We start from the raw sequence: 26,230 nt of genomic DNA, 5'->3' as shown, positions 1-26,230 counted from the left end.
TCGAGTGCTGGTCTGCCATTAGCTTTAGGGACCGCTCCCTCAAAGCCTTCCGGTGCATGGCCTGACACTCGGAGCACGACTTCGAGTCGTGGTCGCGCTCAAGGGACCACAGACAAACACGATGAGGATCCGTCACCGACATCGTCCGATGGCAGTCCTCACAAGGCTTGAACCCAGTCTTCAGGGAGATCTCAATGCACCCAAGTCGTAAACAAAAAACTTCGACAAAATGGTTGAATTAGGCCAAAAAATAGCCTAGGGTATCTCTTCTCCGGATCAGCGCATGGCGTGGAAAGAAAAGAACTGACGTCACTGCACGAGGGCGGCGTCTATGTACTACTCCCGACGTCATCACGGCGACCACGACACCTACGACACCTGTGGAGTCGACCAACGCCACCTACTGATGTGCAAGGGTATTGCTCAAAGAAAAAATCTCCGGATCCAGTATGGGGGAAAATTCTAAGGTAAGGAATCTGCAACTAGAAGTCTCTATCAGTTGCTGCTTGTACCACATTCAATTGCACAGCCCCTCTAGTCTGCTATTGCAATGTTTATCGTTTGTTCCTTAGTCCAAAACAGCCTAGACTAGCTTCAACTAACAGCAGCAATCATGTACCATGTGCACTCATTACCTACCTTTCTTGCCTCTGCATCCCTTCTCCCTCTTACACCGATCCACACATAGCTGCCAAGTATGTTTAGGTCATGTGTGACCATTCAGCCAGTCCTATCTATTTATCCAGCAGCGCTGTACCTACTGTCTTTTGTGATACATTTCGATGTGATGTTGAATAAAAAGGGTTCCCTGGCAGTGTCACACATGTCATGGGGCCACTTGACAGACATGCCTAAACTATTGCCACTTTTAACAGCGACACCAGATCTTTTCTATAGCGCATATTCATAAAAGTCACCAAAAAAGGTAGTAACATACCTTACTATTATTCAGCCCACTAGCCCTTATTTGATCAACTTCTGGTAGCGAAAGGATGTGCTCTTACCTACCTGGGACTAAAGATCGCACCCACAGCACTGCAGCAGATGCCTCAAATGAATGCACTCTTATGAGAAGGATTTGCAGGCAAATGGTCAGACTTGTGCACCATACAAATTGCCAAATGAATCACTGCAAGTCTCTAAAACGTTTAACAGAATCATCTGAGATGTTTTGTATAGCACTTAATTTAGTTTTTTCAGCTGTTGCAAGCACCTCTAACTTTGTCTGTGAATTGGTTTGATCAAGATCAAACATTTAGTAGTCTCGTGGTGACCTGGGATTAGAATCCACATTCTGTGTCTTTACCTGCTCGGGGTCAGATGGCCTATAAAAATCCAAGATAAAGGTCTGAAGAAGCAATATCTGTTTCACATACATGGCCTGGGAATTTGTGTTTAATACCCTGAAAGGTGCACAGTCCTGAGTTTACAGAAAATGAAGGAACACTTTAATTTTCTGATCCAAATGTCACACACTTCCTTTTTCTGCTCACCTGTGCATACAAGTGTTGCTATTCTAATAGGGATAGAGTGCTACCCCTGGACAGTAGGCCAGGTGTCTGCTGTACCTTTTAGGAATTGTGTATACTGTATGACCTGTCTTCACGCAATGTTAAAGGAAGTAAGAGTCGCCATGAAAAATATGAGGGCATTGTATATGAGCAGATCACCCATGTAACCACAACATCCTAGTATCCAACATTACCTATCCATGTCTTTTGCAGTCTTCTGGAAGTTCCTCAATCCATATTTTGGCATTTTTAATTTTTTTTACCTTTCTGCTTCCATTTGAGTACGGCTAGACTAATAGACCTCCACGTCCAGCAACTGTAGACCACCCACATTCTGTGTGAGTTTCAGTGCGTCAGTGTCATCCTGCCTTTCTTCCCAGCACATTTAAGGTACTATTTAGCTGGGGACACCTGTGCATTTCAGAAGATGGTGAAAGAAGTGGAGCTCATTTTCACTACTGTCACACGTCCCACCAAAGACGAAAGGTATTTCACCCAAATTGTTACTGATTTGTGTAAACTGGAATCTTTATTCGCCAGATTAGGATAATATATTTTATGCTCCTACTGCATGACTTCTTCACCGAGATACCAAAAACCAGCGATCTCACACTTAAGTGGTAAAACTGATAAAGAGCGCACTTTGAAAAATGTTGACTGACCTGACTGACTTTTAAACTGACAGTTTTCTAAACCGATCTAGTTTAAAGAAGAGGCTGTCCACTCTCTGGTGCATACAGGCCTGCCATCAGCAAAGACTGAAGGTGCTTCATGATGCCTACTCATATAGCCCTGCTCATTAGAGGGGAATATAATGTACATGATAGCTGCTCTATTACCTGGATAGAAATCAGTGGGGACAACAACGCCGGCAGTTGCCTGTCTCTAGTTTAAACTCAGATACTCTTGTGTTGGTTTTTGTACATGCCTGTGATTGTGTGTACAATACCCTCAGGATGCTAATCTATCTGGGACCTAAAGTCATGTATTATATACCTTTAGACAGACAATGCTAAAGTGTTCTCCATAATCCGGTTGACCAATGGCAGCTCCTATTCGTTCTCAAAAGCTTCTCCCATTACATCTCAGCTGAAGAGCTGCGTTTCTCTGTGGCGTAAATCCACACTTGTGTAGTGAGGTCTGTCCCAACTGTTAGGAGCATGTTCGTCAACACCTTCCCAAACACTTTCCTGTACATGTTCGGCATTGATACAAGCCAATACACCATACTGTTTAAGGACTATCCATGGGTTAAAGTGCGTAATAATTATAGCTTCTCACATGGATGGTGGAACATGTTAGCACCCTCACCCCCCTAACACCAATAGGAGCTTATCAGCCAGGTAGCATCTATAAGTTGTGCAAAACTGCACAACCAGTCTGTCTTCTCAGGTTGATTAACCTATTGAAACCCCACTTACTGGCACCAATCAATTCTTTCTTCCTGAAAACCGCCACCGATAATCAATGGAATATCTTTCATGTCACCTTGACAGATGTAACTCTATTGCATGCAAAAGTCATTTAAATGATAGAAAGCTATCTCACTAATTTCTTCCTAAGTGTGTACACCATTTTAGCTTTAATATTCCTACACAGTGTCATGTAAGTGGGGGTGCCCCTATTAAGAATACATGCTATCAACTTCCCTATTCTGTTACTATTTCTATGCTGTCTATACGTCCCTTACTAAGATTTGTGATACAGTTAGAAGCATAATCTTCCACTTCTAGTTAATCGTAGAAGGGTCCATGGTTCCACAGTCCTGTCTCTAAATGTGCCATCTCCTCACTGATCGCGATGTTTCTTTCTAACGCTCTCCTTCTACAACTGTTCTGTCAAATGCACAGCCTTTATACCATCTTCAAGCCATTCAACTGCCCCCATCGTGAAGACTTTCATTCAGATCAAAATACAACTTACGTTCCTTGTCCAGATCGGTCCTGAATGTCGCATCTTTAAACATCTTTGGATGTGGACTTCACATTGATTCCGTAAAGACTATTGTGCCACAGTCACACTAAGTAGTAATGGTGAGGGTTCTGATAATACACTACTTTGCTCTTATGTATCTGTAATGTACAATATAGAAGTACCAGTGACAATGAGTTTGTCCAGTCAATCCATGCACTGTGGAACAGAAGGAGTATTTTATCCGAAAATGTGTCATACCATCCATGCATCCTACAGTCACAAGGTATAAATAGCCCTATTCATGGCGTTAGGCATATTTAGGTTATCGATCATGCTTTTAATTACTCAGCTGAATTCTCCAGCCCATATAAGTGCATATGCATGTGGTGCACTCAATTCACTCAGGCTGGAGAAAAAAGGTATATCATCAATATTAGGAGCACACATATTTGACAGATAAACATTAATTCCATTAGAGGAAGCAATCATCTATATATGTTACGGCCCGATAGTGACAGTGATGACTCCGGTTGTTCCTACTCCCTATAGAGAAATACATATACTATAAGTGATAAAAGAAACTCAATTTTTAGTGATATGCACGCTTTTTCCCTTTATCAGGGTTGTTGTGTGCAGAAAAGAATGTGGTTACTGTTCTTTTTAGGCCTCACTACAAACAGCTCTAGCTGTTTAGAGATCTCAGGTCACCAATTATTTAAAACAAAAATGTTAAGAGTTATACAGCGAGTGGGCTTTTGATCACCCCCTTCAATTACTAGCTTTTCTGCATTTGTTGACTCTGGATGTTGTCTGGGTGTCCTGTCGAACAACCTCAGGGACCTGTGAAATTTACATTAGGACACTGATGGGTGTGGGAGCAGGTAGCTTGTTACTTTCACCCACAATTTGCATTTTGCTTTGTTGGCTGGTATACTAAATATGGGAGACAGCCCAGGGAGTGAAAGCCAGAAGGTGATTTAACCTAAATGCCTCTTCTCGGAAGTCCCTGGGACACAGATTTGCAGCATGAGGAGAAGGAAAGGGTAGATGTAACGAGCTGCTTAGCATCAAACTCAATGTGTCCCGCAACTTCACAAAGACCAAGGAGCACTGCACTGATAGTGAAGTGCCGAAATACTGGTCTTGCCAAACACCAAGCAAGCTCATTATGGCAGAAGATCCATCCCCAGAGGCTATGTACACAACAAAACCTTTCCCACCGCTCTGGTGCACGCACAGCTCAGCCTCTCACGCAGCAGCCTTTCATGCGGCACTGCAGTATCACATCCCATAGCTGACCAGGGTCAGCCTCCATCAGACCTAACCAGCTCTCCCTCCCCAGTGCCATTAGTGCTGCTGATGCAGGGAATGCCAAAGGGTCGTTCCACCAAGGACAGTATTAACTTTCCCACAGAAGCTAGACCCTCTGCCAACCCTAGAAACCCCCATCTGCTGCCATTATCAGCGCACTCATCCGCTTCCCCTGCTGCTGCTAGTGCCCAGTGCGCCCGGCACCCTTTAGCTTTCCGTGTTATAGTAAGAGTAGGACTCTGCCTCCTCTTGTGTAAATTCCAGTTGCTTCCATTCCACCTGTGTGTGCCCATCTCATCAAATCAGGTTCTAGAATGAAGGAAGCCTGAAAAGCTGCATGTGGAGCTGTTTTTATTGTGTTATTTTTCTCTTATGGGAACAAGACTATGGCAGCACTAGCGTCTGAAATAAAGTGTAGGAAAGAACTTTCAAAACCATGGTGTGTTCGTGTGGTAAGAGCAAGCCCGGGATTAGGATGGCCACAGTGGCTAGGCCTGGAAACTCTTCTTCGCCCTCAGACCCTCTCAACTCTTTGAGTGGTGCTTGATGTCCTCACTGTGACAGGTGTACGACAGTCAGCTATGCAAAAAAGACCTTTGCATTTCCAATGATTAACAACTGAATGCAACGCTTTGGGTGTTGAAATATGATCCTCTTGCACCATCACATGGGAGAAGAGCAGAGAGCTCTCTGAAATTGTCGCTAGAGTGGCCTCCGATACATTTCTGATAGCCACGTAACTGGTGCCTTCATAAAAAGGCTTCATTTTAAATAATAAAAAATGGAACACGGACCACAGCTACTTAAAGTTTTCAATGGAATGATCCAAGTATATAGTGTAAACTTGGCCCAAAGAAATCAGATTACGTTACACATTTTGTTGCATGGGGTGAATACATGATTTGCTCTGAATCAAAGGGGGCTGCTCCAAAGCCTGGACTTCATCCTGGCTCCTTAGTTCTAAGTTTGGCAGCTCTGTTTGGCCACTTCTGCTCCTACCTGCTGACAAAAGAGGCAGTCCATTTTCATCTGTATGTGTGGTCTGTCCCAGATTAATGCTTTGGATCTAGCTTTTGAGAAAGTTTTAGCTATTTTGCAGGGGATTCGTTTTTTTTTTTTAAAGAAAATCACACTTATACATGACATGGGCTTATGTTTAGCAGGCTTCATATTTTGGTCTGTTCAATGGTCATTAACCAGTTGTTTCTACCCACCACAGCAGACAGCAGGGCTGGTGTTCCAAGATGGCATTATGACATAGAAGCTGTCCGCGATGTGAGTGCTTGGTTGGGTGGTAATTTATTCATGTCTCCTTCACAAATATTAATATAATGGAAGACTCACCTGAAAGTGCCACTGGTTGAAAAACAGCAGCCGATTTTTTTATTGCAACCATCTAGATACCACATTTAGGTGGCGGAATGTGTTATATTGCTTTCTTTTTTCTATTTGTGGCATATTCTTGCAATAAAAACAAAAATAATTTTACCATCGCACCAGCCTGTTGCGGTCACTTATACTGGCTTTGCCAACACTTGTTTTAACTTATCAGTAAAGGAATTTGGGTGTCTATTCAGTATGTGTGCAAGTAACTTAGAATACAGATTAGCCAGGACAAGAGTGTAGTGAACCACTCGCTATACCAGCTTGAGCAGGGGTACTACTGAAGCAGGTTAAATTGTTGTATGGCCTTTCTTAACTTTAATTTCTGGCTCACAGGTCATAGCAAGTCAGAAGGGTAAGCTAATAAATTCCGCAAGAATAAAATATAATAACACAACTGTGGGGAGACGACTAAAAAGGGGCCTAAAACGGTAACAGAAAGAAAGAAAAATTATTACAACTGGGAAAAAAAAGTTACAGGCAGATTGAGTGAGTTAGCACAAATAAAGTAAAGTGAAAAAAAGAAAAAAGAAAAAAAGAAAGCATGAAGGAAAGAGGGTACAAAAGAAAATGGGAAATAAGGAAAGAAGAGTGAAAGAAGAAAAAGGAGGAAGAAGGAAGTAAAGAAGAGAAAGAAAGACTTAACGAACCAAAGGAATACAAAAAAAACGATGCAAAGAAGGCACAAAGGAACGCGGGGAGCATGATAAGGATAAAGGGATCTGAAGAAGGATAGAAAGCTAGAAAAAAGGGCAGATGGAATGAGAGAGGAACATATTGTAGGAAAGATAGAAAGAAATAATGAAATACACAAAAACAAAAGAAATTATGTAAAGAAGAAAGGTTACAATTAAGGTTCGCTCTCCACGTGGCTCCGAAACTGAGCACCGACTATGTCAACCGTTAGATCGGACTATGGTAAACATTGAAAGTAACCAGTAATAGGGAATATGGTATATGTGTTGGTGGTGGGGAAGGATGGAGCAGAAGGACCAGAACACAGATGTAAATCCCATTGCCATATCTCAAACCCTACACTGGCATATCGTTGGTTATTGTTGATCATTCTTAAATCTATGAGACCTATGGGACTTACCAATGCCTCATAAGAAGTGAGCTGCTCCTCATTGTTTTATGCAACTATTCAGTCACTAATATTCCAAGTGAGTGATCACGCTTATTTGGCCACCCATCTGTATTTTTATTCTGAACTACACACCTGTCTATCCATCCTCTTCTCTCTCCCTAGACCTGGCCATCCCATATCCCCAGCAAATCGTGCCTGGTGCTGGCCAAAATATAGATCAAACCCCCCTAGATTTTGCTCATGACCATTATTATCTTGTTGGCCAGGAAAGGATTGTAACCCTTTTGGTTTCTGTTTATTTTTGATCCAGTCTTCCATGGTAAATTCGAAGCTTGGCTTACCCACCTCTTCTAGTAGGCATACAATGACATAATTAATATGTTAACCTCCACTCTGCATTCTGAGCCTGAGACTTTCCTATCCTGGCTACACCCTAAAGTCCCTCCAGGGCAGTGTGGTCCTGAGCTACCTCCTTTTCAGTATGATTAGCTGAAGTTTACACCAGTGGACCATGTCGAAGAATTTACAGTAAAGGGCTGCAAACTAGAGGCCACTTCCAGGCCAATGCATCAACTTTCTTTCTAGAGAAGATCTGGTTTTCCACAGGGGCACCAGGACATCTTCCTTTGAAAGAGCAGCAGCTATAGTTTCTACAGTCTTCAAGAAGACCTACAATTTGGTCAGTGGGGAAACCCACCTATCAGGACAATCGTTGATATATTTGTCCATCTTGTTTGTGTGCAGTATTTGTTTCTCTTTTACTTGATCATTATGAACTGATGCTGCACCTGGGAGCGCATATGCACTTCAGCCTCACAAGCATTACTAGGCCAAGAGGCCAGTTTGCCACAACTATGAAATTAACACAGAACCACGGGAGTCCTCTGTTGGGCTGCACAGCAAGTTAGGCAGTTTCTCTTCAGTGCCGAAGTAGGCGGCAATCAGTTGGACACCTGCCTGCCAAAGTTATCACATCTATGTACACATTTGGGCTGCATTTTACTGTAGTGGAGTGTCCTACTGCCCTCTTCGACAATAAGCTCTAAAGAATGCACAACTCTGACCAATTGTTGGGTATGAAATAATACAGGACCGTTAGCGCCACTCCATTTTCACTTCCTAAGCTTCCATCTAGAGGACGCCTTACTGCTAGCTCATGGCAGCTACAGAGTGCAAAAGAAGCAATTCCCAAAGCTCATCTTAGCTCTAGGAAGTAATCCATTTATGAGAGTCCCACACTGCTTCACTGTTGCATCCAAGGCCAGGAGAGTGTGTAGATGTGCCCATCTGGTTATCATTCAAGGAAGTGGCATTCCAGGGGCCTAGCGTATGCCCCTGATGATCCTTGGGTGCTGTGAGCATCGTTCAGTATCTACATGCACCAGCCCTCATCAAAGATATTGCTCACTCGTTCCCTCAGTGGCAGAGGTACAGTGGGGAGGAAAGGCAATGGGAGCACACAGCTGAATAAGCCAACACTTTGTGAACATTTAGGGTGTCAGGAGTACCTGTGGAGTTGGTTAGCTTTCATACGTTGAGGAACAACCACAGACTCACTGCCCCTCAGGTGTCATCCGCCCCACCTCCAAAGCGATTTTATGGGTTTGTCTCTTCCACCAGACACCACTTCAGGTGAGAGGATCTTCACTTGAGGATCTTGTCTGGGCAAGCTACCACAGACCTTTAAATCCCCTGGAGTCAATTTAAGATACTTCAAACAGCATTTCCACAGGTGAGCTTTTACAAACAGGTCAGGAGCTCTGCCCAACTCCCTTATGGAGTCTACATGAGACCAAACAACCCTATATTGAGGCCACATTATTTGGCATGTGATTACATATGCCTCAGGTCAACTTATTCAGCATCAACATATTGTTCAAAGGGCATATTCAATCCAAGCAAGGTGGTCTCTTCACCAGGATTTCTCAGTAGGATTCAGGCTATCAAGGAGTCGAGGTGATGTTTGTCATCAAGATCAACCTCCACATGAGGGTTTGATTTCATACAGCATAATATTTTAGGGATCCACTACGGAATCTGGAGCTTCATGCTTGATAGATGTAATAGCTCAATGCAAGAAACCTCAAGTCATAGTGAATGATAATGGTTGCCCGTGTCATTTCCTAGGCGCACGCATGCGTGCTGATACATGTGCATGCATACAGCTTCATGCATCTGGGAGCCTAGGGAATGATGTGGCCACCAACAATGGCCCCGTCAGTGTTCTTTATTGTTCTTTTAGCTGACGCCGCATAGCTCTGCATGGCCCCTTGGTACACCTCTCTAAGTCTGTAAATATATATTACTCATAGGTGAGACACTGTGATATCAGTTTGCTTTCCTTGTTAACTGTCTGAGGAAAGGATGAGGCCTCCCAGTAGCTGCGGTCCCACCCTGCACAGTACTGCACATGTGAAAAGTGTAAGGTATTCTTTATCAGGGTCTCAGACTGGAGGGGAAGAAACAATAAGGTAAAAAAACACCTTTTCCCAAACTGACACGGTTTGATTGAATATGAAGAATTATGTGGCAGATGATAAACCAGGCAAAAAACTCTGCCTGGCATCAGGAAGAGAGAAGAGCCCCCGTTCCTATGTGGTATAGATAAGGATATCTATTACCCAGACACTGCTGCAGTATTATTACTTACTCCAATTTGTTTACTGAATCCCTACAGATAGATGTAAAAGTATCTCGAGCATTCCTTATGGAATAGCTTCACAGAGTTCAGCCTTGGATCCCAATTCCAAATTTCTAGAAGACAGCTTCGCCTATGGCTGAGTAATGGATCTACAGATAATAGGTATGAGGCTTAAATTACTTTGAACTCCTCATCAAAAAAGTGGCAAAGTATTTGTACTGCTTTGTTATGTATCATTCCTTATGTACATTCATAAAAATGAAAACTACGTCCTACATTTTCAAACTAAGGCAAATTGACAAACCACTTGAAAAATCTCCGCTCTCCAACTAGTCAACCTGCTATCATCATTCAGTTCAACATAATGTAGCAAAATGTTTAGTTATAATAGCAATAACGCTGATAAAACATACCACTTCGTATCCTTCAAAACAAATATTTTCTCGACCTCTTCCGGACCCACCTGTAATCAAGTAATCGCTCCATTAGTCTGGTTACAGTGGCGATTAACGAAACCCCACTTTCTCTCCACGTTTCCCGCTCAATCTTCTTAAGTAGGCTGGAAAGAAGGAAAAAAACAGGAAAATATCAACATTTATTCTCATCTAGTGTCATGGCAACTCTTACGATCGTGCACGCATTGAACGCCTTAGCAACCACAGTAATGTTTAAAGACTTCATTTCGCTCTGCTCAGAGGAACGGTTTCACAATTTACAAATAAATTCTTACCTAGGGTACGGGCCAAATAACGGGATGCTAATCCAGGAAGCATTGACAAAAATAAATTCATTTTCAGATTATCCACATAATGACAATTAAAAGATAAGTACTACAAAGGCAAACACATTAAAATTGCATTACAAAAATCTCTCACACCACATTACATTTGTATTTTCCAAGTCATTAAATCATTAAACATAACATTCTTGAACATAAACGTTATTAATCGACTAGTGTCGTTATACAGTTATACTTGTACCAGTGACAAGTTTGTCTGATAGTGATTAAAAATCCGTTTAATAGTACTCTGAAAATGTATCTATATTTTAAGTGACTGTCTCTCAACCGAAGGAAAGGGAAATGTCATGAGAAACTACGTAACTGCAAAATAGCTTCAAAATATTTCACTATAACACAGTAGCCCCCCTCTGCTGCATTACAACAAATAGAATATGCGAGTGCAATAATCAACCCCACTCACGAGACTGGTTGCTGCGTCACACACTACAAATGCATCATGCTTTATCGTGTTATGTGTCAATCCTTTGCTACGTCCTAGCAAACTCATAAAACGGAAGATTGTGTCAGGCTCCTGGCTTCGGTCCTAAATAATAAAGCACACAACTGTCTCCAACAATCTGTGCAAAGGACATTTATGACACTGGACGTATTCTTCCTAATATGCAGAACCATATGGTTTGCAAGAACCAAGACTTCTGTATCGGTGATATCCCTGTCAGCTGTAGTGCAGCTACACCTCATTTACATTTGTTAGTGGAGCCCTTAACCAGGCATTTTGTTATCACTACGAACTGGTTTCCAGACAACGTGCGAGGTGCCTGCTTGGAGGACAAGTATTCCGCCATATATGTGGCAGATATCCCGTCCACTTTATTACAAGGGGATGATATATTAATGCACTTGGAATTAGGAGGATATGATATCTGCCACATCGACGTCAGACAAACTCTAAATCGGGCCCTGCGTTTTTAATAGAGCTAATGACACAATTATGACTTTCAGCCAACTCACTAAACATGTAACAGTTTGGGGGTCCCTACTTCAAATATCACCAGCAATTCTAAAAGTTGTGCTATTGTCAGCGACGGCTCCTCCGCTATGGGGGAGGAGCATCGCCCCCCTGCCAGCAGCAGCAGCTGCAAAACTTTAAAAATAAAACGATAATAAACAGTGCTTATTTTCGTTTTATTTTTATGTGAGCAGGGCCATGGGGGATGACAGGCAGGAAGGGAGTGGTGTGCTCTCCCCTCAGTGAGCATGTGTGTTTGGGCTGGCCTTCTCTGGATGGCCAAACACACATGCGCACTAAGCTGTCCGGGTTGGAGACAGAAGGCACAGGCTCCCAGTCTGCCTGGGAGAGCAAAGCCAGGGCGCTCAGGCCAATCCTGATGCTGCCAGCAGCATGAGAGAAGCGTTAGGATTGGCAGCAGGACAGGCTGGGAGCCTGTGCCTGCCTGTGGTAGAGATCTAAATAGTGGCGGTGCATCGATGCAGCGGGGATCGAGGTAGTTTTTTTTTAAATTGTTTTGTTCAACGCCCCTCCTCCCCCTTTTCTCCGCTGCCAGCCGTGATTGGTTATGCTTAGTGTTGATGGTTAAATGTCTAGCAGAACATAAGGGCCACCATTAGAGCACATGACCAGATGACATCTGTTTGAGCGGATGTTTCTGGAACAAATCCTTCTTGTTCATCTTTAAGCCCTGAACTGAAAATACTCCTTTAATGTGTTACAAATTGTGACCCGTTATTTACTGAGATCGTGGAGACCAATTAAATATGTTGCAAGCCACTGACCTTTAAAGACAATAGTACCACGAAAGGATTATGTAGATTAATCACGCAAGTCACAGGATCAAGGGCAACAAGCTTAGATGGAAATAAAGAAATCAACTGAACCAACAACTAGGAGTATTCACTGTATTCAACTAGAAGACACACACCAGGTCACTTAACCAGAAAATGGCAAACTGTCTTGGTGCTACGCCTCTTAAACAACATTCCATCATCAATTGCTATGGATCTATTTGCTTAACCAAGAATATTGAAAATGGCAACTCAAACTCGATTGAAACCCATCAATGTCGTCACATGCAGGGTGGATGAAGCCATGACCAAAGGTATGTGCTGGTGATCTATTAATGAGGGAAAACTTTTCTGTATTCAGTCTGATGCCTGGGGGGTGATCATTAGGTAAGGAATCCATGACAATCCTCTAGAATACTTGAAATATCTTCTTTGGGCAAACAAATGACACATATTGGGGTAGAGTGGCCGATCTATGCAGGACATACAGTACTTGAAACCTGAAGCTGAACAATTGTCTAGAATAGACACACACACCCTCCTTATCATTTTTAGACAATAAGAGACAACTGGAAGCAATATAATTACAGAAATATTTTTTTTTAGAAGCAGAAAAAGCTTATTAGAACAGAAACATAAAAACCAAATTTAAAATACAGTTCTGACCCATCTAATTGCCTTACACAATATTAAATATGTTAAAGAAAGTGGTTTAACTCTACCAATCACAGTACATGGGTTAGAAATGAAATTTATATATGCTCCTGAATGAAAGGGGTGAGTAACAGAGGCTGGCGGTGTTCAAGATCCACGTGTCCCTTTCATATTACGCTCTTGGTAGGCAAGGCTCTTTGTGGACGTGTGTGTGTGCTTCAATTAAATAGCCCTAGTTATTCAAAATAATGACTTTTATCCTATGAGATGACTTAAAATATACATTTGACCTCAAACAACATAAACAACTCCATAGTGGAGTTTAATTTATTGTAAGATAGCTTCTGATGGATACTTCTACCTGCAGATTCCTCACCTGCAGAGCAATCCCCAGGCATCAGACTGGATCCAGAAAATCTCAAAGACACAAGGAGACTGGTAGAGTGCGCTGGATGCAGCTGGCATTGGAAGTGATGTCCTGTGACCCCTCAAAAGCCATAAAGCTCCTGCTCCAGTGCATCAACTTCAGTTCAATTTTTCCACACCTTCAACACAGATCCGGAGCTTTGATCTCTGAGGAAATTCCTCACACAAAATTGTGCAGTTCCATGTCTCCTCCCAAAACCCTGTAATGACTGTGAGGTACTGTCATCCATTATGGACCCCACTCAGTCTGTGTGTGGTGTCTGAGGTCTGACCATGAAGGTCTGCTCCTCATGTATCAGCATGAACTCCAAGGCCTTCACTGAGTAGGAGACCAAACTCCTTTTGTGCCAGAGCGAAAGACAACTGCCAATGTCAGAAGTGCTTCCGATGTCCTTCCTGCTCCCCGTCATCCACCAAGCAGTAGAAGCACCATAAGAAAAGAAAGAAGAACTTATGTGTTAAGTCAATCAGATGCTCCTTGACTCCCATAGGACCGCCATCCTCTGAGCCAGCGTTTGTCAAAATCCCAGCTGAGGATCTTTTGTGCAGCCCTGTTCCTCCTTCAAGCACGGCTCCGGATCAACATCAGCAACCAGCTGGGCTCTTGAAGCAAGCCATACCTCACTCTCTGGCACAACGATTTCATGAATTCCTGGCTCCGGTTCAGATCGAGCAGAGTTCCTCAATGTCATGTACAGTATCTTTGCCAAGGCATGAACACCCTATGGAGACCCTTTGGGCCCAACAACACCACCACAGCTTCCAATGTTTTTGCCCTTTCAGCCAATGTCAGTCAGCTCCATGCCTCAGATTTGACACCTGTGGTTCTTTTCTTTGATCTGGCGCTCTGCTTCTCATCAATGGAACAGACTCTGCGTATGGTGAATTCATTCCGCTAGGGAACCCAAACTCTTGCTTGAAGAGGAGGCTTATAGGACATGCCTTGATAAAATGTTTAGCACAGACTCCGACCTTTTAGATTAACTAACGTATGATGAAACAGACTAACACCCCCATTCAAGAATTTCAAGATCTATCATCAGCAAGAGGCCTGAATACCTTGCCAGAAATGGCCTTGGAATTCCTGACTGGGTCCCCAATTCTTGGGGTGATTTCCCTCCATAAAATATTGCTAAAGGCTGCGGAGGCCTTGGATTTGCAGCTCCCTTCAGCAGAAATGAAGACCAGCGTTCTTACTGAGGTCCTCTTGCCATCATTAGTCACAGCAGAACCCTTGCTTGCTTCAATGAAGCCTTACTGGCACCTGTCCTGGCAACTTGGGAGAAGCCTCTGTGCCAGTAGACTTTTGGCACGCAGCTATTGCTCAGCACCAAGCGACCCGCAGTACCTCTTCACAGACGCATCACTAGAGAGCCTGGTTATTCAAGCTTCTTGCTCGAATACTCAACTGGGTGGTGTTTTGCCTGCTGTGTCTTTAGAAAGGGAGCCAAAAAGGCTGGAGGTGTGGGGCAACAAAGCTTTCTCTAGAATAAAATCTTTGTATGGTAAATGCCTTCTTGCTCATTATACCCATTCCTTATGAAACATGGTCTAAATGATGTTGCCACACACTCCTGTGGACACGAAAGAGCATTTTCAAGTAGTGATAACTGTCAAAATGCTTCTCGCCATATCATTAAATCTGGCCTCAACACAGCTGACTCAGTCACCCCTACTATGAGGACTTCCCTTTCCATTCATCACCACGCCTGCCTACAGATGCCCAATTTCTCCTTAAACATTCAATCCTATCAGATGGTCCTGGCCTTTGATGGGGTGTGCTTCTTCAGCAATAATGCAGATTCTGCACTGGAGAGATTTAACTCCTCAAACGCCAGAGTGCAATCACTCACTCCCTCTTCAGATTCTACCACTATCCAGGGACATTTGGTCCTTTTTCCGTTTTCATGGGTTCAGCAGAGGTTCCTCCTTTTGTCCCAGAGAGCACTAGACATTCCAGTGGCAACCTAACCCTGCATCCACCAGATTAGAGGCTGCTCCAGGGGACGGGGAAGCGGATCTGCTTTGCAACCCTCCTCTCCCGCACCTCCAATAAAACAGGCCTAGTGTGTTTCTCCAACACAGAGCCTGTAGGAGGGGGGGTGATCCATTTCTTTAGGCCTGGAAGGCCATTACTTTGAACCAGTGGGTCTTTCAGATCATAGAAAACATGTTCACCTTTCCCTTTCTTCAGGTTTCACCTACATTCCACTTCCTCCCAATCATTTGACCATCATGCAGCATTAGGTCACAGCTCTCCTTCTGAAAGGGGTGATGGACCTGGTGCCAGACAAGTAAATCAGCAAAGGTTACTATGCACTTTGCTCCCTATTGCCCAAGAAGGATGGCAGCCTGCATCCCATTCCAGACCTCAGAAGCCTGAACGTCTTCCTCCTTCTACCATCCTTTTCCTCTTCTGCAGAGAGCTCTAGATATCCAGGGGATGATTTCATTCTTTCAACCAGGGGCAAGCGTTCCAGTTCTGAGAGTCTTAAAATTTCTGTGTCTGAAAGCTTCCTGCATTCTCCTCATCACGCATGCACATTGGCACATGACGGCCCTGCAGTGATGCCTCTACAGACAGTGATTCCAGCGTGAGGGGATATGTCAGACTCCATCGTGATCTCCCCTAGAACTGCAGAGTAAGTAGCTTGGTGGGGAAACAAGCAGAACCTATCATACAGGATGGCCTTCACTTCCCCTCCAGTCATGACAAAGGTAATGACGGCCACCTCCACCCTATGGTGGGGTGCTCACCTGGAGGATGTGCAGTCTGGTCTCCGAAAGAGCAGGCCCTTCACATCAAGCTACTACAACTGTGGGTGATTCAGCTGGCGCTCAAGGCCTTCATCCCTTTGATTGTGGGTCAGTCCACCCATACTTGATGGGCAACACGACTGAGATGTGGTACATGAACAAGTAAGGGGGAGTAGAGTTTCACCTTCTTTGTCTGGAAGTATTAAGATAGTTGTCTTGGGTACACTGCCAAGAGATATAGCTTAGCGTCAATCACATAATGGGGTCTCTGAAGAATACGTTCCTTACCTTTGGTAACGCCTTATCTGGTAGAAGCTATGGGCCTGATTTAGAGGTTTGCGGATGGGGTTTCTCCATCACAAACATGACGGATATCCCGTCCGCTGTATTACAATTCCAATATATCTATGGACATCGTAATATGGCAGACAGGCTATCCGTCACATCTGTGACAGAGTAACCCATTCGCCAAACTCTAAATCAGGCCCAATATCTAGCTTCAGACTCATTACCTTTGAATTCTCCCCACACGTGATACTGGATCTACAAGATTTTTTGTGAGCAGTACCCCTGCACGCCAGTAGGTGGCGCCGAGCGGCTCCGTGTAAATCGGCGGCGGGTTCCGTCCCAGAAGGGAAATTGCAGTACCTATTTAGGCACCATCCAGGTGCGCAGTCGTCCATTTCTTTTCACGACTTTCCACGCCAGAAGCATACAGCCATAACGAAAACTGACCACTGGTGTGTCAAAACTTAGGCCCTGAAAGGGTTATCCCTTTCCCGAGAAATTTGTGTGCAGATCAAAAAGGATGGGTGGGGAGCAAAGGAATCTGCAGCTAGCAATAGTCCCTACCAGATAAAGCGGTACTGAAGGAAAGCTGCCATGTGGTTAGTCATTAGGCGCATACTCAAACGTTTTGGTTTATTTTAGCTTAATGTTTGAAGCCTGTGACACTTCACCGCATCACTTGGCGCTTTATTTCTTTTATTATTTTAACAAGGCATCATTTTAGTGGTGATGTTTTATTTTTCTTATTTATTATCCTTCTCTGCAGAACTTTGTTATTCATTGCTTTGCACATTTCATTCTGTGCTTGCATCAAGGGTACATATGATAGGTTCCCAGGTATTTGCCGGCTCAGAGAGTACAATGTTTTCCTTACACAGAAAGGGACATGTCATGTCAGGACAGTTCCTAGAATAACACAATGTTTATTGTAAAACATCAGGCTGCCTTAGTATCCTTAGAGGGGACATTCTAATCAAATCACCATCTTTTGCTGCCCGCTGCCTTTGAAGTTTCAGCACAGACTTGGCCATTCCCCTTCTGTCACAGAGGAGGAATTCCAGCAGACTAACCAACCTTTCCTTTACCTACTACACAGGTAATGTGCTACACTCCTGGGACTAGATGGGCGGATAAGGGCAACCACTGCTACTTGCTCTCATGTAGGAATCTTAGTAGAGTGTGTAGGAGTATTGGCAATACTATTGTGACAAATATTGTGAGACTGTTTCTATGGTTCACTTTCTTGGTCACTGTTGCAATAGTTTCATCTTCCTGATAATCGCATTTCATGTCTTTTTATGTAGAATGCATTTGCTTCAATAAACCCTATTGAACCAAGATATGCTTCTGCTTGTCATTACATGCATAAGACCGATGTTACTGAGGGATCCACCACAACTTCCCTGAGGAGTCTAAGATAGTTATGCAATGGGCTGCCACCAATCACTTTTACCTATGGTAACTGTGACATGCTGCTAGTTAGCCAAAAAGGTTAGGCCGACAGCTACCACACTGTTTGGGATTGGACTCAGTTCTCCATACTCAATGGTGCTGCCGCCCAAATCTCAACTGTCTTGTTATTTTGGCAAGAGTCTCACGACAAAGTAACATGTTCATCTGATAGAGACTTCTAGTTGCAGCTCCGAGACGAGAACCGCTTTGGAAACTCCACTGTGCAAAACTGGTAACATTGCCCGCTCTCGTCGAGGTGAACAGATCTAACCATGGCTCTACCCACTGCTGAAAGAGGCCTTGCGCTACCCTTGGTTGGAGATGCCATTTGTGATCCACTAGGTATCTTTGTCTGAGTTTGTCTGCCTCTGCATTCAGGGATATACCCTGACATTACAGCCATGTCCAGAGACGCAGAGCCTGTTGACAAAGGTTCCACAACCCCACCCCGGCCCTGCTTGATGCAGTACCACATGGCGGTGGTGTTGTCAGTGAACACCTGCACTAGCCTTCCCTTGATGGAGGGCAGAAAGGCTTTCACTGCCAATCGTATCGCTCAGAGCTCTGACAGGTTGATGTAGAGGCCTGATTCCACCAGAGACCAGAGTACTCTGATCTCCACCTCTCCTTAATGGCTACCCCACCCCAGGAGTGGCTCATCGGTAACCACTGTGTAATCTAGTTGGGAAAGGGACAGGGATCAACCACTTACCCAATCTTGGGTCATTAACCACTACTGCAGATCTTTCATAGTTCCTTCCAAGATCTGGACCATGTTGGAGAGAGTCCACTGATGCTGTGCCCATTGGAACCCACTGTAAAGCCTGCATATGCCAGCAGGCATGTGTCACAAGCAGGATATGGAGGAGGCCACAAGTTCAAACAGCCTCAAGGTCTGTCTCACCTAAATCCAGCTTAGAGGCTGGAACGTCAGTATCTTAGCCTGAATATCCTAGACCAGCTGTGATTAGCCTGCATTCAACAGCAAGTCGTCTTGATAAGGGAAGACTGGCACCACTGATCCCCGCAGATGAGCTGCAACAACTGCCAACATCTTGGTGAACACTCAAAGGGCGCTGGTAAAACCAAAAGGAAGCATGACAAACTGAAAGCGCTTGTGGACTACAGTGAAATGCAGGTAACGCCTGTGGGTAGCAGGATGGAATACTGAAATATGCATCCTCAGGTCCAATGCTACCATCCAGCCCCCTAGGCCCAGGGTTGAAAGCACCTGAGCTTGAGTCAGAATTTTGAATTTCTCCTTCTTCAGGAAGTAGTTGTGGAGCCATAAGTGTAGGATAGGACAAGGGTCTCAGTCCCTCTGGCAACAGAAAGTAGTGACAAAAGCAACTGCGACTCAATTCTGGTGTCAGCACCCTCTCTATGGCTCCTTTGGCCAAGAGAGTTGTGACTTCCTGGCAGAGAAGGGATAGATGATCCTCTGTCAGCCTGTCTTAAGATGGTGGCATTGAGGAAGGTGTGATCATGAAGGGGAGAGAGGACATTCGTTTACTTTCCCCTTCATTCAGACGTTTGCAAAATCCACTTGTTTGATGTTAGGGTCTACCAGTGGGGCAGGTTATGGCTAATCCTGCCACCTACTGGATGCCCATGATGGCATAAGGGCAGATTAAGAGGGTTTGGAGGGTGTGGCTGCTGGGGGGTGGTGGACTGCCCAAACCACGAGGTCTGTGGGTACCATGCCCTCGGCCACGAAGAGGCTGGAAGGAATGTGTGACGTGGTGGCTGGGATAGTATTGGCGCAGCTAAGAAGCCCCTTCCATAGCCATGAAAGCAGCGAAAGGCAGATTGTCGGTAACATGGGGCAATAGAAAGGCCCAAGGAACCAACCCCTAGGCCGACTGTCCTTAAAGCTCTCCAGACCCAAACCTGCCTTGTCTCCGAAGAGACCAGGCCCATCAAAGGGCATGTCGATTATAGATGACTGAACATCACCAGAAAAGCAAGTTGTCCCCTACCAGGCATGGCACTTCAAGGCCACCCTCGATGAAACCGCTCAGCCCAGTGAGTCTATTGTGTCACACCAGATGGCGATCTTCACTCCATCTCTCCGTCAGCAACAGCATGGGCGATCACAGCCCCGGCCTCCTCCGGGACCATTGGGCAGCACCTGCGCAACCGTGCCCCAGAGCGCTTTGGACTGGTGGCCCAAAAGGCATTCGGTGTTCACAGACCGCAATGCCAGGCTAGTGGAGAAAAACATATTTTTATCCAAAGTGTCCAGCCCTTGGATTCTCTGTCCAGGGGTGGGGTACGGAATGTGCCAGTATTTACATGTGATGTAGAGGCTTGGACCACCAAGCTCTCTGGGATAGGGTGTTGGGTGAGGACGTTTGGGTCCCCAGGAGAGAGGCGATGGCAGTGGGAAATCACCCTATTCACAGCATCCCTTGAGTTGGGTTTGGACCAGGTACCCTGAAGAATATCAGTGAGGTCTTCATAGAACAGGAGTAGCAGTTCTGTAAGGGAGACTCACGGTTGCAGCACCTATGTCAAGACATTAGTCTTGATTGCCACAGAGGACAACTGAAAGTCAAGGACCTTGGCTGCCCTCCATGCCACCAGAGCGAATAACACTCCCTCCTCTGTAGCCACGGGAGGGGGAGAAAGCATACTAGTATCCAGAGATGTATCCAGTCCACTGGCTTCACTTAGTTCCTCACACCAGTCCAGATAAGGGTCTTAATAGGACAGGTAGTGACCTGCACTTCCCAGAGTCCTGGCCCATAAGAATAGGGTCTCCGGCTCTGACCTGGAAGGCATGGCTTCAGATAGCGGCGTAAACAGCGCTAATCGATGCTCCACCGGCTCCATTCGGAGTTAGGGGTCAGAATGGGGTAAGTGCCACCGAAGGGCATCAGAGGCATCCGGACTGGCAGCAGGAAAGGTCAAGGTGATACGACCGGTGCCGGTCTAGATCCAGGAAAGGATTCTTAGGGTCCCACTAGAGTTGGAGATGCCAACGCAGAACCAGAAGGTGTCCCTGCCGACCCTCGGGACCCAAAGGCACACCAGAGGAGTGGGTGCACTCAAAAAGGAGGAGCGTGGCTTCATAGAACTCTTTCAGTTGGGTGGTCAAGGAGGCGCAGAGTTGACCCAAGCAAAGGCTCTACCAGTGAGCCAGGCTTTGATGCATGCCACTCCCTTGTCTCATCAGTCAGCGGATGAGGTGAAGTCAAAGATCTCTTCGACTTCCTTTTCTTCTTATGAAGGGGCTTACACCAGTGGCCCCAAGACTTGGAGTGCGACAAGGATCTCGGACTTCAGAACTGCTCCTGAGACATTCCTCTTGACCGGGTCCTCTAACGTCATGGTGTCGCACACTGTGCTACAAGGAGCTTGAGGGATCTCTCTCTCAAGGCCTTTGGGTTCATGACATGGCAGTTGAAGCACAACTTGGGGTCACAGCCATGCATGAGGCACCAAAGGCTCACAAGATATGGGTCAGTCATCGACATCGGCCGATGACATGCACTGCAGGTCTTCAAGTCGGCCTTTTGCATTAAGATTCCTGCCACACCAGTAGGAAAACCTCAAAAAAGATTCAACAAAACGTTTTTCAGTTAAAAAGTGATTGATGCAGTAGTTCTTGTCCAGACCAGCAATGGCTGGCATGGAAACAAAATAACTGACCTCAGTACGCATAGTAGTGCCTATATAAGTGCTACAGACATCACTTCTGGTGCAGATGACACCGACCCACCGGTGTGCATGGATATGACTCATGAAAAATCTTCCCGATATATTCTGACACCTGGGAGAATACTAAGGCAAGGAATCTCTATCCGATTTATAAGTTACACACCACCTTAAAATTACAATAACTTGCGCACCTCCAAACACAGTGTTGTGAATTCGCTATCCACACTACGTCAACTGTAACTTCCCAATCTACCATGCACAGTGTTCTCACAAATTATCTCACTTGAGATGTTATAAGTGATGTTATGAAAGCTATGGTTTTGCATAGTATAGGTGATGTAATATGAAGGGGTATAAGCAATGCATCATAAAGGTGTGAGTTACAGCCTTCACTTCAGCTGAAGAGTAAAGGCAGTTATGCTTAGTGAAGGTGCAACAGATGCAACACCGGGACACTCATGGATCTGGTAGAATTCGCCCAAAGGCCCTCAGGAGGCTCATTTGTGGCTAACACATCACACATTGCTAGGAGAAGTAAGATCCTCCTGGGTAAGGTCAGTTTCACAACTGTTTCCCTTTAGGAGCATCAGAGAACCCCACAATAAGTTGGTCAATCACAGGCAGCTCCTTAGTCTGATCATTATTAAATCTAAAATGCCTGTTGGTGCCCAATCTGTGCAGCATCTCCACCTCATTAGAGATATCTTTGGGGAGCCGAAAGTGGGGAGTGTCATTAACTACCTCACAAGAAAAGGCAATATCAACTTTGGCAGAAATTACACTTGAGTCTGGAGCACCAGCTAGAAAGAAGGTTATAGAAGGTTATAGATGGTGGTGACAGAGCCTGCAGCTCATTGACAGAACATGCAATTGACTAACATGGTGCACAGAAGTACTTGCAATGAGCAAGACAGTTTTAAGGGTCAATGTTCTCAGGAAAAAGCTGTACATATGCTCAAAGTGGGTGCACAACAATAAGGTAAGAACCAATTTATGGTCCCGCTGCAGCATAGAAAAAGGATCAGAATTAAATATGCATGTAAGCCCTTTCAAAATACGCACAACCAAGCAGTGCTGATCGGGTAAGTAGAAAAAAGGCTTCGAAGAACAACAAATAGCCTTTAACTGTGCCCACAGCAAGGTTTTGCCAAGCTAGAGACAGGACAAACACGAGTAGAGAGAGTTTAACCTACAGCGGATAATTCAAATGGCACTTGCATCAGACAAGAAATGCTGCCATTTTCCAGAGCATATTGACTTCATGGATGGGGCATGAGTTGCCAAAATGAAATCCCACACCTTCTCAGAGAGATCAAATCTATCAATATCTCAGCATGGAGGTGCAGGTTGTGGAGGCTGGTGGTAACACCCTGCCATGTTGTTGGGATAGCAGGTCCTCCCAAACAGCTAGATGTAGTGGCGATCCAGATGCTCAGACACCATGGGGAGGAGTATCTGGTCTTCCCAAGCAAGTCTAGGGGCGATCAGGATACACTGAGCCCTATTGCTCCAGACCTTTTTCAGAATCTGAGGAAGCAGTGGCAGAGGCAGATATGCACAGAGGAGCCTAGAGTCCACAGACAGTGGTGGAACGTGTTCCCTGGGGAGCTTTGAGACAGAAACCTTAGAGCAAAAGGCTCAACTATAACCATTCAGCAATAGCAAAAAGATCTACCCAAAGCATGTATCTTTGTGTTAAGACACCTCGATCTACTACTTATCAAAGACGTCACTCATAGTCATCTAAATTGCATCTGCTCAGCTCATTTGCCTTTACATTCAGGGACACTGCCAGATGACTGAACGTCAAGCATATTCACTGATGGTCCATACAATGCCACAGACTTAGCACCTACTGGCACAGCATGGGATCCCACACAGCCATATTTGGTGCACTACCATGAAACAGTTGCATTGTCTGACAAAACCTGCACAGGACTGCTGTTGATGGAAGGTAGAATGTGGCCTTGAGCATCAGCAGAATGGCAGGCAGGACAAGACGACTGCTTTGGTGCTTCTGCTCACTTGGAACCTAGAGACCACTGATATCCATCTCATCCAGGTAGACTCCACAGCAGCATGGTTTCAAGCCTGTAGTCATCCTAAGCATTGTTAAAAAAAAACAGAACTTTGTAGAAAGCAGGCACCAACAAGTAAAGGAGAGATGCACCGGATTCATGTCACAAAGTAGGAAAAGAAAGGAACTGTGAACAGTGTGTGTGGGTGGTGTCTGTATACTGTCTACACCTTCACTTCTGGAGGTGATATGAGGCCACCGTGGGTATAAACAGCACCATCTATCAGCACGTGGGTGCAATTGCTGGGGAAAAAAGTCTGGATCTAGTCTGGGACTGAAAGGAATTGAAAAAGTGAGGAATTTGTTATCACGATTATCAATCACAATATGCACTACATGCATAAAGAACATGTAAGCAAGAGGGGCCTAGTACAAACTCCATTTATGCTAAAGGATAATGTACCCCGCTAGTGCAGTTACAATAATCATGTTGTGACACTTGCCTTTGCTCTTCTATAGAAAACTGAGGCAAGTCTTTCCAAAAAATTGTTAAGTTAAATATTGAGGGGCAAATGAAGTGCAGAGTCATCTGGTCAGCTCATCTAGTCATCCCATTCTCAAAACACTTAATAGGTTTTTCAAGACACCCATCAATGTTTTATTTGAATAGATAGGCCCTATCAAATAGTAAACTCAATAGTTTTGTTTGCAAATCCTCTGAAAAGCCAAAATATATCACCCAGCCGATTCTTCATGGAGTGACACTTGACACAAGAGAACATGCAGCGTGGTCTTGTTTTAATCTTGTGATTTGTTGAAACAGACTAGCCTTAGACATCTGGTTGCATGTTGACTGTAGGCGGCTTAAATATATTTAGATGCTTCACTAAGTACCTAGAAAATTGCGGGATAAAATGCCAGTGTGCAAGTGACATTAAAGAATATGAGAGGAAGGTTGCCTGAGGCAAAGATCAATAAACTAACAGTGTAAATTTCAATAATTTTCTGCCTGGGGAAATATCAGGAAATTCACTGGACATTAAGATAGCACCTAAGACTGAATCACCAAAAGATCTGATTTGGGTTGACCAAAGTGGAAAGTCACTACACTGTTTAATATAGTAGAAACAACAGTAATTTTATGAGGGACCCCAAAAGTTTAAAGGAACAGATGCCTGTATTAGAAATTTCAGAACTGAGGAATAATGCACGCATCTGTAATTATGCAGGAAAAGGGAAATTCCTCAAAGGTGACATTGGCAGCATTAACAATGTGCCCAAAGGGACAACAGATATTTTAAGAGCATTCCTCGTGTTCAGTATCTTTCTGTGAAAAAGCAGGCTTAAATTCACTTTCTTACATTCTCACAATGCACCAAAGATGTTTTCACAAAAGTAATTGGAACCTGTTGCTCCACATTCCCCAGCTCAGTGCTCAATGATGTGGGGCATAATGTAATAGCAGCATTACTGAATGTGGGTTGAAACCAGAAAGTACTAGACCTGTAGAGACCAAGGGGAGTGGAAGATCAACATCAAACAAGCATTTGCAATGCAACGGGTCTCGCATTTCTCCGAGTTAGAGCTATTAGCATTTGTAAACTCCCAACTGGACTTTTCTTGCCACATTAAATGGAAAAAAAGAGCGCGATCACGCTGCTACAGTTCACTCGTAGTGAAACCTATTGGCAAAAGTGCAATTATCTATGTAACCTGCAAAAGTGCAATTAACTCTGTAACAAGGTCGATGTCATGCAAAGCGCTCGACTTCTGCCAAGCGAGATCGCGCTGCGAAAAAAGATAAAAAGTTGTCCACAAACCGGATGGAAAACAGAGAGCCTCGTATGTTTTCAGTACTTGGTTGCTGTGCTCGAGGAGGGCTAACCACCGGAAAAGGCATGACGTATGCATGGCTTCCACTAATGAAAGCAAGCAGATTTTAAAAGGCAAGCCCACAAGCCAATGAAAGACACTGACGTGACATGGACAGGGCTCCAAGCCCTTTTCTAACTACTACAGCGTCTCGCAAGCGCATGCTAGCGCAGGCTCGACCCTAAAAAGATTTTATATAATTTGGGTTGAAAAAAAAAGAATATTGTACTGATAACTCCTTTTTGTTTAAACTATTTGATCTAGTTTTTCAACTTATATGACCTTCACCAGGCTGACTAAACCAACCCAGTTAAAGTCCCTTTTGGTGAAAACTGAATTATTTAATGTTTGTTCTTTAGCATCCTGCTGCTTATTTCAATTTTTCAATTATTCTGCCATACCTATCTACCCTCTTTATTTCTTTTTTTGCAATAAAGTGATAAGATTATTTCAGGTACCATGAAGAACTAAAAAGATATGACCATTTAAACGCACAGATTTCACGAACATGCCTTTCACCTCATTCCAGAACATATTACCAATTAAAGAAAAATGTAGTTAAAAAATAAAAGAGAAAAATTAAACATCAACATATCCTCCCTTAACTCTTTCATCACCCATCACGAGCTTGAGCTTCTCAGTCTGGATGAACAGTGTTTCATGTTTCTCCCATTATATTACGTTCTGCGCACCTGTCTTGGAATAAAGA

General features: G+C 44.3%; 1 protein-coding gene across 2 annotated transcripts in view; it reads right to left on the bottom strand.

Moving 5' to 3' along the window:
• Positions 1 to 26,230, bottom strand: part of DOCK4 (dedicator of cytokinesis 4) — a 1,300,588-nt gene that overhangs the window by 197,306 nt on the left and 1,077,052 nt on the right. The window contains exons 33-34 of one of the 2 annotated variants that reach the window (XM_069228963.1): positions 10,578 to 10,604; positions 10,311 to 10,406 (exon numbers count right to left, since the gene is read on the bottom strand). In XM_069228963.1, coding sequence (XP_069085064.1) covers positions 10,311 to 10,406; positions 10,578 to 10,604 — 123 coding nt within the window. The remainder of the gene's footprint in view (positions 1 to 10,310; positions 10,407 to 10,577; positions 10,605 to 26,230) is intronic. The other variant, XM_069228964.1, reaches the window with a different exon arrangement.

The sequence above is a fragment of the Pleurodeles waltl genome, chromosome 4_1 (assembly GCF_031143425.1).
Source record: "Pleurodeles waltl isolate 20211129_DDA chromosome 4_1, aPleWal1.hap1.20221129, whole genome shotgun sequence".
Classification (NCBI taxonomy): domain Eukaryota; kingdom Metazoa; phylum Chordata; class Amphibia; order Caudata; family Salamandridae; genus Pleurodeles; species Pleurodeles waltl.
The sequence above is the reverse complement of the archived record's forward strand: the minus strand, read 5'-3'. Positions and strand labels throughout refer to the sequence as shown.